Source organism: Chiloscyllium plagiosum, unplaced genomic scaffold (genome assembly GCF_037043375.1).
Source record: "Chiloscyllium plagiosum isolate Xiang-an unplaced genomic scaffold, Cpla_swu_hap1 HiC_scaffold_2, whole genome shotgun sequence".
NCBI lineage: Eukaryota > Metazoa > Chordata > Chondrichthyes > Orectolobiformes > Hemiscylliidae > Chiloscyllium > Chiloscyllium plagiosum.
The window spans coordinates 117,745,762-117,760,041 of NW_028270140.1; the positions used below are offsets into that span (position 1 = coordinate 117,745,762).

A 14,280-nucleotide genomic window follows, 5' to 3' on the forward strand; every position below is an offset into this window, starting at 1 on the left:
AATTCACCTGGACCACCTCTGACACCTTGACTTGACACTGACATTTTTACAAACCCACCGACTCCCACAGCTACCTGGATTGTACCTACCTCCTGCAAAAATGCCATCCCGTATTCCCAATTCCTCCGCCTCCGCCGTATCTGCTCCCAGGAGGACCAGTCCCACCACAGAACACGCCAGATGGCCTCCTTCTTTAGAGACTGCAATTTTCCTTCCCACGTGGTTAAAGATGCCCTCCGACGCATCTCATCCACATCCCGCCCCTCCACCCTCAAACCCCACTCCTCCAACCATAACAAGGACAGAACCCCCCTGGTGCTCACCTTCCACCCTACCAACCTTCGCAAAAACCATATCATCCGATGACATTTCCGCCACCTCCAAACGGACCCCATCACCAGGGATATATTTCCCTCCCCACTCATTTCCGCTTTCCGCAAAGACCTTTCCCTCCGTGACTACCTGGTCAGGTCCACGCCCCCCCAACAACCCACTCTCCTTTCCTGGCACCCTCCCCAGCCACCGCAGAAATTGCAAAACCTGCGCCCACACCTCCTCCGTCACCTCCATCCAAGGCCCCAAAGGAGCCTTCCACATCCATCAAAGTTTCACCTACACATCCACCAATATCATTTATTGTATCCGTTTCTCCCGATGAGGTCTCCTCTACATTGGGGAGACTGGACGCCTCCTAGCAGAGCGCTTTAGGGAACATCTCCGGGACACCCGCATCAATCAACCCCACCGCCGTGTGGCCCAACATTTCAACTCCCCCTCCCACTCTGCCGAGGACATGCAGTTTCTGGGCCTCCTCCACCGCCCCTCACCGTTCCCTCACCATCCGACGCCTGGAGAAAGAACGCCTCAACTTCCACCATGGAACACTTCGACCCCATGGCATCAATATGGATTTCACAGTTTCCTCATTTCCCCTTCCCCCCCACCTCACCCCAGCTCCAGCCTTCTAGCTCAGCACCGCCCTCATGCCCTGTCCTACCTGCCTATCTACCTTTCCACCTATCCACTCCACCCTCCTCTCTGACCTATGACCTCCATCCCCATCCCCATTCACCTATTGTACTCTATTCTACTTTCTCCCCACCCCCACCCCCCTCTCATTTATCTCTCCACTCTGCAGGCTCCTCTGCCTGTATTCCTGAAACACTGAAAAGTAAGTCTTATTAACCCTTTCCAAACAACTGATAGCGTGATCAGAAATGTCTGTAAATTCAGATTATTCCAATTCTTAATTGCCCAGGTGATGCCTAGTGCATGAGCAGTTCATGGCCCATCTTGGATTTGCTAGCTGTGATTATTTTCATTAAAAGTAAAGGCCATCTAGTGACATCACTCTCCATTCTCTACTGATTTGTCTGTTGAGATTAAATTTACTTATGCGGCTGTGTCTACTCACTTTTGCATTACCTATCATGTCTTTGATTTTTATACCTTACTAATGAGATATAAATATTTTATAGTAGCCTCTTTGTCCATTTTTTTAGAATAGGAGATGTGTGCAGTAATGTCCTCATGAATGATCACCACCTTAGATCTTGCCTAATTGATGCATATCCCTCATTAAACCAAACACTTATCAATGACTATTTTAGAGACCAAGAAATTTGAAGAATTGATAGGGAAATTAAATTTTAAAAACTTGGAGATGATATTTGCTAAATTTATTTAATTGAGAATATATGGTTTTCAGCTATATAATTCCAAAGGTATAAGTTACTCCAGTTGAAAAAACCTAATGAAGTTAACAATGTGACTAACCTTATTTTTATTGGCATAAGTAAAATATACACTGAAAGATCATGCATACATTGAAAATTCATGTATGCCTCATGATTCAATTTGGTAATGATTCATAAAAGAATCTTTCTTCAGATGAATCTTAATTAAATCATGACAACACAACTTCTACATAGCACCTTTACTCTAGTGAACCAAGACAGAGTGATGGGAAACCAAAAGGACGCTCAGATTCAAGAGAAACAAAACTAGTATAAGAGATAAGTGTAGTGTGCAAAAATAGAAATCATGCAAAACAATGGCAAGTATCAAATAATATCAAAATGGAGAATAAGGCTGTATTAAAGGCACTCTCTGAAAGTATGAAGCATTCACAAAAGAAAGTCATGATTTGAATGCAGAAATTTGATAAATTAATATTTTTTGAATGTTTTAACAGGCATTGCTACAGGGTGACAGAGATTGGTAATTAAATATCTAAGGATAGAGTAATAGATACTAAAATGAAAAATGAGATTAGATTCAAAAACAGAAACTGATGAAGGATCACTGAACCCAAAACACTGACTTTGCTTTCTCTCCACAGATGCTGCCAGACCTGCTGAGTTTCTCCAGCAATTTCTGTTTTTGTTTCAGATTTTCACCATTTGCAATTGGTTTTATTTTAATGAAATGGAGTACTGGTCTTGACGAAAGATGACATTGGACATTAGTAAGAGAAGATGTTTGATCAAAGGATCCAGATATAGGAGAACCAGCAGATGTGGTGTATTTCACTTTTCAGAAATATTTTGATAGAGTCCAACAGAGGAACTTAATAAATAATATTAGATCGCACAGGATTGAGGGAATATACTAGTATGAATTGAGAATGTTTAATGGACAGAAAAAAGGAGTAGGAATAAGTGGGACATCGTCAGGTTGGAGACTTCTAAATGTGAAGTTATTTACTTTGGTAGAGAAAAAAAACAGAACGTTTCTTAAATGATGAGAAGTTGAAAAGTGCTGGCATTAGTGTCATAGAGTTATACAGCATGGAAACACAAAGAGGCCTGGGTGTCCTTGTTCAAGAATGACTCAAAATTATCATGCAGGTGCAGCAAGCAATTAGAAAGGCAAACAGTATTTTGGGTCTGTTCTGTAGAGTTTTGAAGACTGAGATCTGGACTCATACAATACAGAAGATGCTCCGTGGCCCATTAAGTCTGCACCAACAAAAACTATTCTAAATCTACACTCGTCCCACTTTCCAGCATCTGGCCTTTAGCCTTGAATGTTATGACATTTCAAGTGCTCATCCAAGCACTTTTTAAAGGTTAAATGGTTTTCTGCCTCAAGTATCCTCCTAGGCAGTATATTCCAGATTCCCACCATCAGCTGGGTGAAAATATGTTCCTCAAATTGTCTATTAAACTTCCTGGCTTTCAAAATTATGTGCTCTTGTCGTTGACTAAGGGAAACGGCTGCTTTTTCTCCAAGATGTCCATGCCCTTCATAATCCTATACACCTCAATTAGACTCCCTGCCAGCCTTCTCTGTTCTAAAGAAAACCTGAGTTCATACAGCCTCTCTACATAGCTAAGCTATGTTCCATTCCAAGCAAATCCTGGTTAATATCCTCCACATCCTCTCCAGTGTGATCACACCCTTGCTCGAGTACAGTAACCAGAAATGCATGCTGTACTCCAGCTGTTACTGAACCAAAGTTTTGTGTGGCTCCATCAAAACCGCTCTGTCTTCATAAACTATTACATGACAGATGAAGGCAAGTGTCCAGTATGCTGCCTTAACTGACCCATTAATCTGCCCTGCTCCCTTCCAGGATCTGTAGACTAGCACCCAAGATCCCTGTATTCCTCTGTGCTTTCCCAGTGTCTTGCCATTCATTGACCACTCCCTTTGTCTTGTTACTTCTTCCAAAATGCATCACCTCACTCCTATCAGGGTTAAATTATATCTGACCAATCCATCTATATCCTCTTGTAATCTAAAATTGCCTTTGGCTAATTGACAACTGGCCAGAAGTTGACAGTCTTTGTGTCATCCACAAATATACATATCATTCCCCTCAACTATTCTTCTACACTGTCATTTAGTTCCTTGAAACTTGTTAAATTTCTTGGGTGGCCATGACAGTGCAGATATAGATGGGATGTTTCTCCCAGTCTGTGACTCTAGAAAACCAAGGGACATAATCTGAGGAGAGGGGACAGCTATTTAAGCCTTAGATCAAGAGTAATTACTTTATTCAAAGTGCGTGAATCTTCGTAATTATCCACCACAGAGGGCTGTGGAAGCTAAGGTTCAAGACAAGTCAGTAGATTATTGGAAACGAATGACATTAAGAGATACAGTGGGAAATTGACGTTGAAGAAATGTTCAGCTATGATCTGGAATGGCAGGCAGGCTAAGTGGGTTGAATGGCCTACTCCTGCTCTTATATTCCACTGGGCCTAAATCAGACAAAGAGTGATTGAGCTTAAGAGAGGAATATTAGAAGAAGTGCGTAGTAGCTTGATCAGAGAGAGTTTGTTTTGAGAGATGTCTTAAAGAAGGAATGAGAGTAAGAGCTTTGTGGTGGAGATGAAATTCAGCATAGGACCTGGGTGGCCGAAGGATTTGAGGAATGCAAAGCAGGCTAGAGTTGGAGGAATGCAGTTCATTGTGGAGCTAGAGGAAGTAACAGGTAGGGAAAGGTGTAGTCCGGGAGAATTTTTAACATGAGGATGAGAGTTTCGAAATTGAGGCAATGATGAACTGTTGTAGGTGATGTCCTCTGGATGAGACATTAAACTACTTGTGTGCTCCATGAATATTCTAAGGTCAATATTCCCATGTTCTGTTCAAAGAAGGACAGAGTTCAGTTGGTTAACATTATTTCAATCAACAGCAAAAAATGTAGTTTGTTGTCTTGGGATATGATATCTGCAATGTTTAGCTGCAGCAAGAGGAGCCACTCACTTCAATGTGGTTCAATTGTGTGAAATAATTTGTAAAGTTTCTGAGAGATGTGATAAGGTGTTAAATTAATGCAAGTTTAGGCTTTGGGGGATTCCCCTCATGATTGTGAAAATAACTAATACAATACAAAGTATGTTATATAAATATTGACTAATATTATCCCCATTCATTTTAATTAACATGCATTCAGGATCATCTGTTCTACAAAGTCCAGGTGCATTTTCCACTTTAATTTGTTTTTAGGTTGTGGCAGTTGGATTTTGGTGTACTGTGATTTTGAGAGTTTGCATGCAGGATTACGGAGATAAGAAATTTCTTAACTTAAATATGTAGCAGCTGTGAAGAAGGCCACCAGGGAGACTGAATTGCACCACTGCCCTAGGAATGTTATTTTAATTTGATTTGTTAAATCTTCTTAATGTTTTGGGTTTTTGAGGGATTCTTGTGCATTGATAGTATCTATGCTGGGCCAGAAGAACGAGGTTCAAGTCCTACCTGCTCTGGAGATGTGTTATAATATGTCTGAACAGGTTGATTTAAAAAGAAATCTATTAGTGATGTCCCTTTCCAATTGGCACATAGTTCCAAAACAAGACAGAGAATGCTGCAGAAACTCAGCAGATCTGACAGCATCTGTGGAGAAAGAAACGGAGTTAAAGTTTTGAGTTCAACATGACTTTTCTTCAGCACTCGCTTCCTCATGATTGACAATTTAAAATCAATGAATGACCATGTGAAATAGGGAGAGGCCTTTCAGCCCCTTGAGCCTGCTCATCATTCAATATAATCATAACTGATTTGATATTTCTCATGTACACTTCCCTGCCCTTCCATGTAACCTTTGATTCTCCTTCTGATCAAGAATCAATCCATCTCAGCCATAAATGTATACAAGGATCCCGCAGCTTTCTGCGACAAGGAACTGTCAAAGCTGTCAGCCGTCTGAATGAAGAAATTCTTCTTCCCCATAATCTTAAATTGGTGCTCCTTAATGCTGAGACTGTTCTCTCTGCCATGAAGGGAAATCATCCTCTTAGCATTTACTCTTGTCAAGCCCTGAAGAATCCTGTATGTTTCAATGAGATCACCTCTCATTCTTCTAAATTCTAATGGGTGGAGAATCACTGTTCAGTCTTTGCAGACAAGATGATCCATCTGTACTGAGGATCATCCTAGTGAACCTTCTCTGAACTGCTTCCAATGAAATATCTTTCCTTAAATAAGTGGACTGAAACTGCTCACTGTACTCCAGATATAGTTTTACCACCACTTTGTACAGTTGCAGTAAGACATCTCTACTCTTATCTGCCAACCCCCTTGAAATAAGGGCCAACATTCCATTGGCCTTCCTGATTATCTGCTGCACCTATGTGCTTGCATGCGCTTCAATGTGATAATATTCCACAAGGTAATTTCCTTTTAATCTCTAAATACATTCTTAATCATAGTTTAACTTAAGAGCCACATAAACACCTGTAGAATCCATTCCTGCCAATATTTCAAAACTTGGATCTTGTTTAATTTCTTGCATCTGTGCAAAATGATCTTTGTCAGTGTTCCTATTTACTTTGTCCAAATTACCTATTACCTTGAGTGTGAAGTGATGAGCCATTCTAATATGGACTTACCAATTACTTATTTTATTACTTTTGTCAAAATTACATGCCCTCAAGAATGATATGAATTCTTGTGATCAAAACCTCTGCTTGTTTCCTTTTCTGCACTGAGCCACACTCATCCATCACAATGTCTTGATTGAATTGCATTAGTTTCTACTCCTACAGTGCTTCAAGTTTGACATTTCATACTCCTATTTAAATTGCTTCACAATCTTATCTCTCCCTACTTCTGTAACTCCACACTGTCCACAGCATCTCTGTCCTGAATTCTGTTGCTATGAGATCTTGACATCTTGAAATGGTAGATGTAGGTACAGTTACAACATTTAAATGACATTGAGGAAGGTAAATGAATCGGAAAGATTTAGAGGGATATAGACCAAATGCAGTGAAGTGGGACTAATTTAGTTTGGGAAATTTGGTCAGCATGGATGAGGTGGATCCAAGATTTAATGACTGTGTGTGAGCACCTAGCTACTTAACATGTAACCAGGTTGGGGATAGTTGGTTGAGAAAGTAGTTGATCAGAGAGACTGAGGTTTGTGGTCAATTAGAATTGGACAGAGTGTTTGAACATTTTGCTCCCATTGATCAATCAGAGGAGGAATCTTCAAGGCCTTGTGGAAGGATTACTGATCCTGAGGGGGAAGTCATGTTTGTTGTGGAAGTGCCTGATCACAGATGAATCCCAAGCAGGCAACTGAATTCTGGAGATAGGCAAAAAGGCACTTACCTGCTAATTCCACCAAGTACTTGCCTCAAACAAACTGACAGATTCCTCATTGTTTTAAAGACGATTTAAACCTGCATGACCATAAATCTCATGAACTCATTAAAATATTTAAAATTTCTCCATGGCCCTGTTAAAATTCAGTCCATTATAGTATTATAAACTTGAGTCAACAAATTATAGAGTAATAGAGATGTACAGCATGGAAACAGACCCTTCAGTTTGTTTGCGACCAGATATCCTAACCTAATCTAGACCAATTTGCCAGCATTTGGCCCATATCCCTCTAAACTGTTTCTCTTCATATACTCATCCAGATGCCTTTTCCACTTCCTCTGGCAGCTCATTCCATACACACAATACCCTCTGCGTGAAAAAGTTGCCCCTTAGGTCCCTTTTACATTTTTCCCCTCTCAGCTTAAACCTATGCTGTCTAGTTCTGGACTTCCCCCACCCCAGGGAAAAGACCTTGTCTATTTACCCTCTTGATACCCTCTTGATTTTATAAATCTCTATAAGATCACTCCTCAGCTTCCGATGCTCCAGGGAAGATATTCCCAGTCTCTCACTATAGCTCAAATCCTCCAACCCTGGCAACATCCTTGTAAATCTTTTCTGAACCCTTTCAAGTTTCATAACATCTTTCCAATAGGAGGGAGATCAGAATTGCACACAATATTCCAAAAGTGGCCTATCCAAAGTCCTGTACAGCTGCGGGTTGACCTCGTAACTTCTATACTCAATGCTCTGACCAATAAAGGAAAGCATATCAGATACCACCTTCATTATCCTGTCTACCTGTGACTCCACTTTCAAGGAAATATGAACCTGCACTCCAAGGTCTCTTTGTTCAGCAGCACTCTCCAGGACCTTACCATTAAGTGTATAAGTCCTGCTCTGATTTGCCTATCCAAATTGCAGCACCTCACATTTATCTAAATTAAACTCTATCTGCCACTCTTCAGCCCATTGGCCCATCTGATCAAATACTCTGAGGTAACCTTCTTCGCTGTCTACTACACCTCCAATTTTGGTGTCATCTGCAAACTTACTAACTATACCTACTATGTTCACATCCAAATCATAAATATAAATGCCAAAAAATAATGGACTCAGCACCAATCCTTGCGGCATACCACTGGTCACAGGCCTCCAGTCTGAAAGGCAGCCCTTCGCCAATACCCTCTGCCTTTTACCTTTGAGCTAATTCTATATTCAAATGATTCATTCTTCCTGTATTCCATAAGATCTAATCTTGCGAACCAGTCTCCTATGCGGAACCTTGTTAAATGCCTTATTGAAGTCCATTTGATCACATCCACCTCTCTGCCCTCATCAATCCTCTTTATTACTTCTTCAGAAAACTCGATCAAGTTTGTGAGATATGATTTCCCACGCACAAATGTATGCTGACTATTGCTAATCAGTCCTTGCCTTTCCATATACATGAAAATCCTGTCCCTCAGGATTTCCTCCAACTTGCCCACCAGTGATGTCAGGCTCTCACTGGTCTGTAGTTCCCTGACTTTTCCTTACCACCTTTCTTCAAAAGTGTCACCATGTTAGCCAACCTCCAGTCTTCCGGCACCTCACCTGTGATTATTGATGTTACAAATATCTCAGCAAGGGGCCCTGGCAACGTCCTTGTAAATCTTTTCTGAACCCTTTCAAGTTTCACAACATCTTTCCAATAAGAAGGCAACGAGAATTGCATGCAATATTCCAACAGTGGCCTAACCAATGTCCTGTACAGCCGTAACATGACCTCCCAACTCTTGTACTCAATACTCTGACCAATAAAGGAAAGCATACCAAACGCCTTCTTCACTATCCTATCTACCTGCAACTCCACTTTCAAGGAGCTATGAACCTGCACTCCAAGGTCTCTTTGTTCAGCAACACTCCCTAGGACCTTACCATTAAGTGTATAAGTCCTGCTAAGATTTGCTTTCCCAAAATGCAGCACCTCGCATTTATCTGAATTAAACTCCATCTGCCACTTCTCAGCCTATTGGCCTATCTGGTCTAGATCCTGTTGTAATCTGAGGTAACCCTTTTCGCTGTCCACTACACCTTAAATTTTGGTGTCACCTGCAAACTTAGTAACTGTACCTCTTATGCTCACATCCAAATCATTTATGTAAATGACAAAAAGTAGAGGACCCAGCACCGATCCTTGTGGCACTTCACTGGTCACAGGCCTCCAGCCTGAAAAACAACCCTCCATCACCACCCTCTGTCTTCTACCTTTGAGCCAGTTCTGTATCCGAATGGCTAGTTCTCCATGTATTCCATGAGATCTAACCTTGCTAATCAGTCTCCCATGGGAAACCTTGTCAAATGCCTTACTGAAGTCCATGTAGATCACATCTACTGCTCTGCCCTCATCAATCTTCTTTGTTACTTCTTCAAAAAACTCAATCAAGTTTGTGAGACATGATTTCCCATGCACAAAACTATGTTGACTATCTCTAATCAGTCCTTGCCTTTCCAAATACATGTGCATCCTGTCCCTCAGGATTCCCTCCAACAACTTGCCCACCACTGAGGTCAGGCTCACCGGTCTATAGTTCCCTGGCTTGTCTTTACCGCCCTTCTTAAACAGTGGCACCACATTTGCCAACCTCCAGTCTTCCAGCACCTCACCTGTGACTATCGATGATACAAATATCTCAGCGAGAGGCCCAGCAATCACTTCTCTAGCTTCCCACAGAGTTCTCGGGTACACCAGATCAGGTCCTGGTGATTTATCCACCTTTAACCGTTTCAAGACATCCAGCACTTCCTCCTCTGTAATCTGGGCATTTTGCAAGATGTCACCATCTATTTCCCTACAGCCTATATCTTCCATATCCTTTTCCACAGTAAATAATGATGCAAAATATTCATTTAGTATCTCCCCCATTTTCTGTGACTCCACAAAAAGGCCGCCTTGCTGATCTTTGAGGGGCGCTTTTCTCTCCCTAGTTACCCTTTTGTCCTTAATATATTTGTAAAAGCCCTTTGGATTCTCCTTAATTCTATTTGCCATATGTTGGGAATGGAGTTTCTTCAGTAGGTAATTTCTCATTCTTTGTTATGAAACAGAAAAATGTTTTAAAATTATTAATTTTTTATAACTACTTTTGTATAATACTGTAATAGCATAATGGCATAGATGAATCATTAGATTTCCCACAGGACCAATAACCTATAATACTCATTGACTCAATTCCCTGGCAATCAGACACTTAAGCAATGTTTTGGGGAGCTGTCAGCACCCAGGAAGCAGTAAAGCGTTAGCCTAATGTGATTAAGCAGCTTCAGAAATAGAAAGAAAGTGCTTTAAGGCAAAGAAAAAAGAGATTAATAACTTGTAAAAAAAAAAATCATCAGTTACATCAAGGTTGCACCTTTTGCCCTACATTTTCCATCTTACAACCAAACCTCTACAATGCCTGTTGAAGTTAGAATCTCCAATTTTTGACTGCTTCCGAGTCTGCAGTTATGCAACAGGGGTCAAGTCCAATGTGACCAAATCAGTGAATTATATCCTTTAAACCTGAAGGGAGGGGATTCAAGATGGCGGCGACCCAGTAAGACTGAGTCTATAGTGCTCCTCCCAAGACTTGGGCACAGTGGGTCACCTACCCCCTACCAAGCTTACCAAATCATTTATAAATTATTTATAATAGTTTAGTAACTCAATTAGTTGTGTAATATTACATTTAAGCAACTTAATCCTAAGTTAAAATGACTAAAGGGAAGGGAGCCCGCAGCTCTCAGCAAGCAGGAACCCCTCCCCCACACTCTCCAGCTGCAGCAGAGGCGTCCACAGACGCCCTGGGGGACTTACCAACAGTAGCAAGCCTTGCAGAAATGCTTTCCAAGCTTGACTCGAAGATCGATGCTTTTATCGTCGAATCCAGAAACCGTTGGGAGTCGCTGTCGGCCGCGCTGCAGAAGCACGACCGTGAAATTGAAGAAATTCAACGCCGAGTCGGAGGGGCGGAGCTAAAGGCCGCGACCTCCGAGACAACCGCTCAATCGGCCGTGGATCAGGTCCGGACTCTCGAGCAGCGAGTCCGGACCTTGGAAAATCATATTGACGACCTCGATAATCGAGGTCGTCGAAAAAATATTCGTTTGCTGGGCCTTCCCGAACAGGAAGAGGAAGGCCAGCTTACAGCATTCCTGGAGCAGTGGCTGCCACAACTTTTAAATCTGCAAGCTGGATCAGGCCAGGTAAGGGTGGAATGGGCCTACCGGGTAGCAATACGCGGGCCCGGCTCGAACCAGCGCCCGCGCCCGGTCCTGTTCCGGCTGCAGAGCTACAGGGAGAGGCAGATACTCCTAGAAGCCTCTAGAAATCTCGGAAAAGACCCCCAAGCTATGATCTACAAAGGATCCAAGATCATGCTATTTCAGGACTTTTCCCCGGCTCTGGTTCGAAAGAGGAAGGCATTCGACGAGGCGAAGAAGCGTTTAAGGGACTTAAATGTTCAGTACTCCTTACGCTACCCAGCGATGTTACGCTTTAACCATGAAGGATCCGTATATAACTTTGGATCACCAGAAAAGGCTAAGGAATTCTTGGACTCTCTTAGATAAACTGTAGGACATAATGGATGTTGGTCTGCCTTTCCCCCCCCCCCGCTTTGGTTTATATCCCCTCCCTTTTTTTTGCTTACCTTACTGCTTAATATTATTATGGGGGGTGGGGAGAGGGATTTGATTTTCTCCCCCCCCCCCCCCCCCCCCCCCTTGGAGTTGTTTTTTGTTATTATTTTATGTATATATGAGGGATGTATGTATATGGGTGTGTATGTATGTGTGTATATATATATATATGTGTATGTATATATATGTATATATAAGCTGGGGGATTTGGTTAATGTTGGTGGGGGGAGGTGGTTACCTTATTCGATTTTATCTCTGTCTTTAGGAGCGGGGTTGTTTTTCCCTTCGTTATTTTGTATTATCATATTTAATTATTATTTGTTGAACTGGTAATTTTATAGTTATATGTTTATATATGGTATTAACATTACCAAATATACCCAGGTGTTGGTAGGGGTGGGGGTGGGGTGCTCACTGTTAACTCTAGCTTTGTATTATATTTGAATTTTCCTCATTTTATTGAGGAGTGCCTGGGTCAAGGGTGGGGCATTGGTTGGGAGAGGATATGAGGGATTTTTGGAGAGGAAGTGACGCCCCCTGGGAACAAGGGGGAAAGTCTCCACTTAGATACGTTTTATATTTTTTTTATTTAGAAATAGTTTTTTACTGTATTGTTGTGGGTGTATTAAAGAGGCTTTATTTTTGTAAATTTTACATGTTCCATGCTCGGGATGTTCTGGATAGGGTTCCCCCTCCCGAGGGGTCTCGGATTGGCCCAGAGGATTATGGTTGATCAGTCGGTTAAGTGGTGCACCTGGAATGTCAAGGGGAGTAATTCGCCACTTAAAAGGAAGAAAATATTATCAAATCTTAAGAAGGAAAGAGTTGATATAGCTCTCCTACAGGAGACACACCTGTCAGATAAAGAACACTTGAAATTACGACAGGGCGGATTTGATCAGGCCTTTTTTTCTTCTTTTAGCTCAAAAAGCAGGGGAGTTGTTATTCTTGTTCGGAAGAATTTCCCTTTCAAAATCCTAAAGCAGATAAAAGACGAATCTGGACGATATATCTTGATTAAAGCCCTCATAGATGGAGAGGAATATGGGATTTTAAATTTGTACTGCCCCCCGGCACACCCCTTTAAATTTATAACGGAAGCCTTTTCAAAATTGATGGCTTTTGATGCCCGTCATATAATTATAGGGGGAGACTTTAATTGTATTATGGATCCGGAAATAGACAGGATTCCCAAGAGTACTGCAGGAGTATCTCCCAGATCTAGACAATTGATGGATCTGAACAAAGAATTAGGATTAGTAGATGTATGGAGATGTCTTCATCCACAGGGTAGAGATTTTTCTTTCTACTCTAATCCACATAAATGTCATACCAGAATTGATATGTTTTTTGCCCCCTCGATTTTTTTAAATTCCATATCATCCTGTAAAATAGGTAATATAGCAATTTCTGACCACGCTGCTGTATATATGGAAACTAAGGCGAGGAACAGTGGGACATCCCCTCGGCATTGGCGTATGGACCCCTTCTTAATGAAAGATAGTAAATTTGTAAAGTACTTCTCTCAAGAATTTAAAACTTTTTTAGAAATTAATTCAGGTACAGCTAGCAACCCGTCAATGATGTGGGAGACCATCAAAGCTTACACGCGAGGCTTGATCATCTCCTACTCAGCGACCCAGAAGAAATTAAAGGGAGAACAACAGCGTCTGCTTGAAGCCCGCTTAAAAGCGGCTGAAACAGCATACACTGATAGACCTATTATTAAATTGCAAAGGATTACAGCTCTTAGGACAGCTCTAAATACTACACTTACTCAAACGGCTAAGAGGGAAATATTATTTGCAAAGCAAAGGTTATATGAATATGGCGACAAACCGGGTAGATACTTAGCATTTCTTGCAAAGAAAAAAAAGGCCCCTCAGACTATTATGTCTATCAAGGAAAGTACGGGTATTTTGACTCATGATCATTAAAGGTTAATGCGACCTTTAGAGAATTCTATTCTGAGTTATATAAATCACAGGATTGTGAAGATAGGACGAAGAGGATGCAGTCATTTTTTAAAAATTTGACTTTTCCAGACCTAACTCCGGAACAAGTATCGGTCCTAAATGCTCCTCTTACACCCCAAGAAATAGTTGATGCAATTAGGCACCTTCAAAATGGTAAGGCGCCGGGCCCAGATGGCTTTCAAGCTGAATTCTATAAAGAATTTACAGAAATACTGGTTGGTCCACTTATGGACATGTATAACTATGCATATAGTCAGGGCTGTCTCCCGCCTTCGCTGAAAGAGGCAAATATCTCTCTTATCCTTAAAAAAGGAAAGGACCCAGAAGATTGTACATCATACAGACCAATATCCTTGCTAAATGTAGATTTTAAAATCCTCTCTAAAACGTTAGCACTGAGATTAGAAAGGATACTGCCACATATTATAAAGGAGGATCAGACGGGGTTTATTAAGGGCCGTAGATCATCCAATAATGTTAGAAAGGCTCTGAATATGATTCAAGCTTGTCATCAGGGAAAGATACCAGGAGTAGTGGTTTCATTAGACGCGGAAAAGGCATTTGATAGGGTCGAATGGTC

General features: G+C 41.4%; 1 protein-coding gene across 7 annotated transcripts in view; it reads left to right on the forward strand.

Annotated features, from left to right (window-relative positions):
• fcho2 (FCH and mu domain containing endocytic adaptor 2) overlaps window positions 1-14,280 on the forward strand; it is a 210,887-nt gene that overhangs the window by 146,610 nt on the left and 49,997 nt on the right. For 2 of the 7 annotated variants that reach the window (XM_088000048.1, XM_043707669.2), the window contains one exon: window positions 4,907-4,930. The exons of the other annotated variants lie outside the window; for them this stretch is intronic. In XM_088000048.1, coding sequence (XP_087856174.1) covers window positions 4,907-4,930 — 24 coding nt within the window. The remainder of the gene's footprint in view (window positions 1-4,906; window positions 4,931-14,280) is intronic. 7 annotated transcript variants of the gene reach the window in all.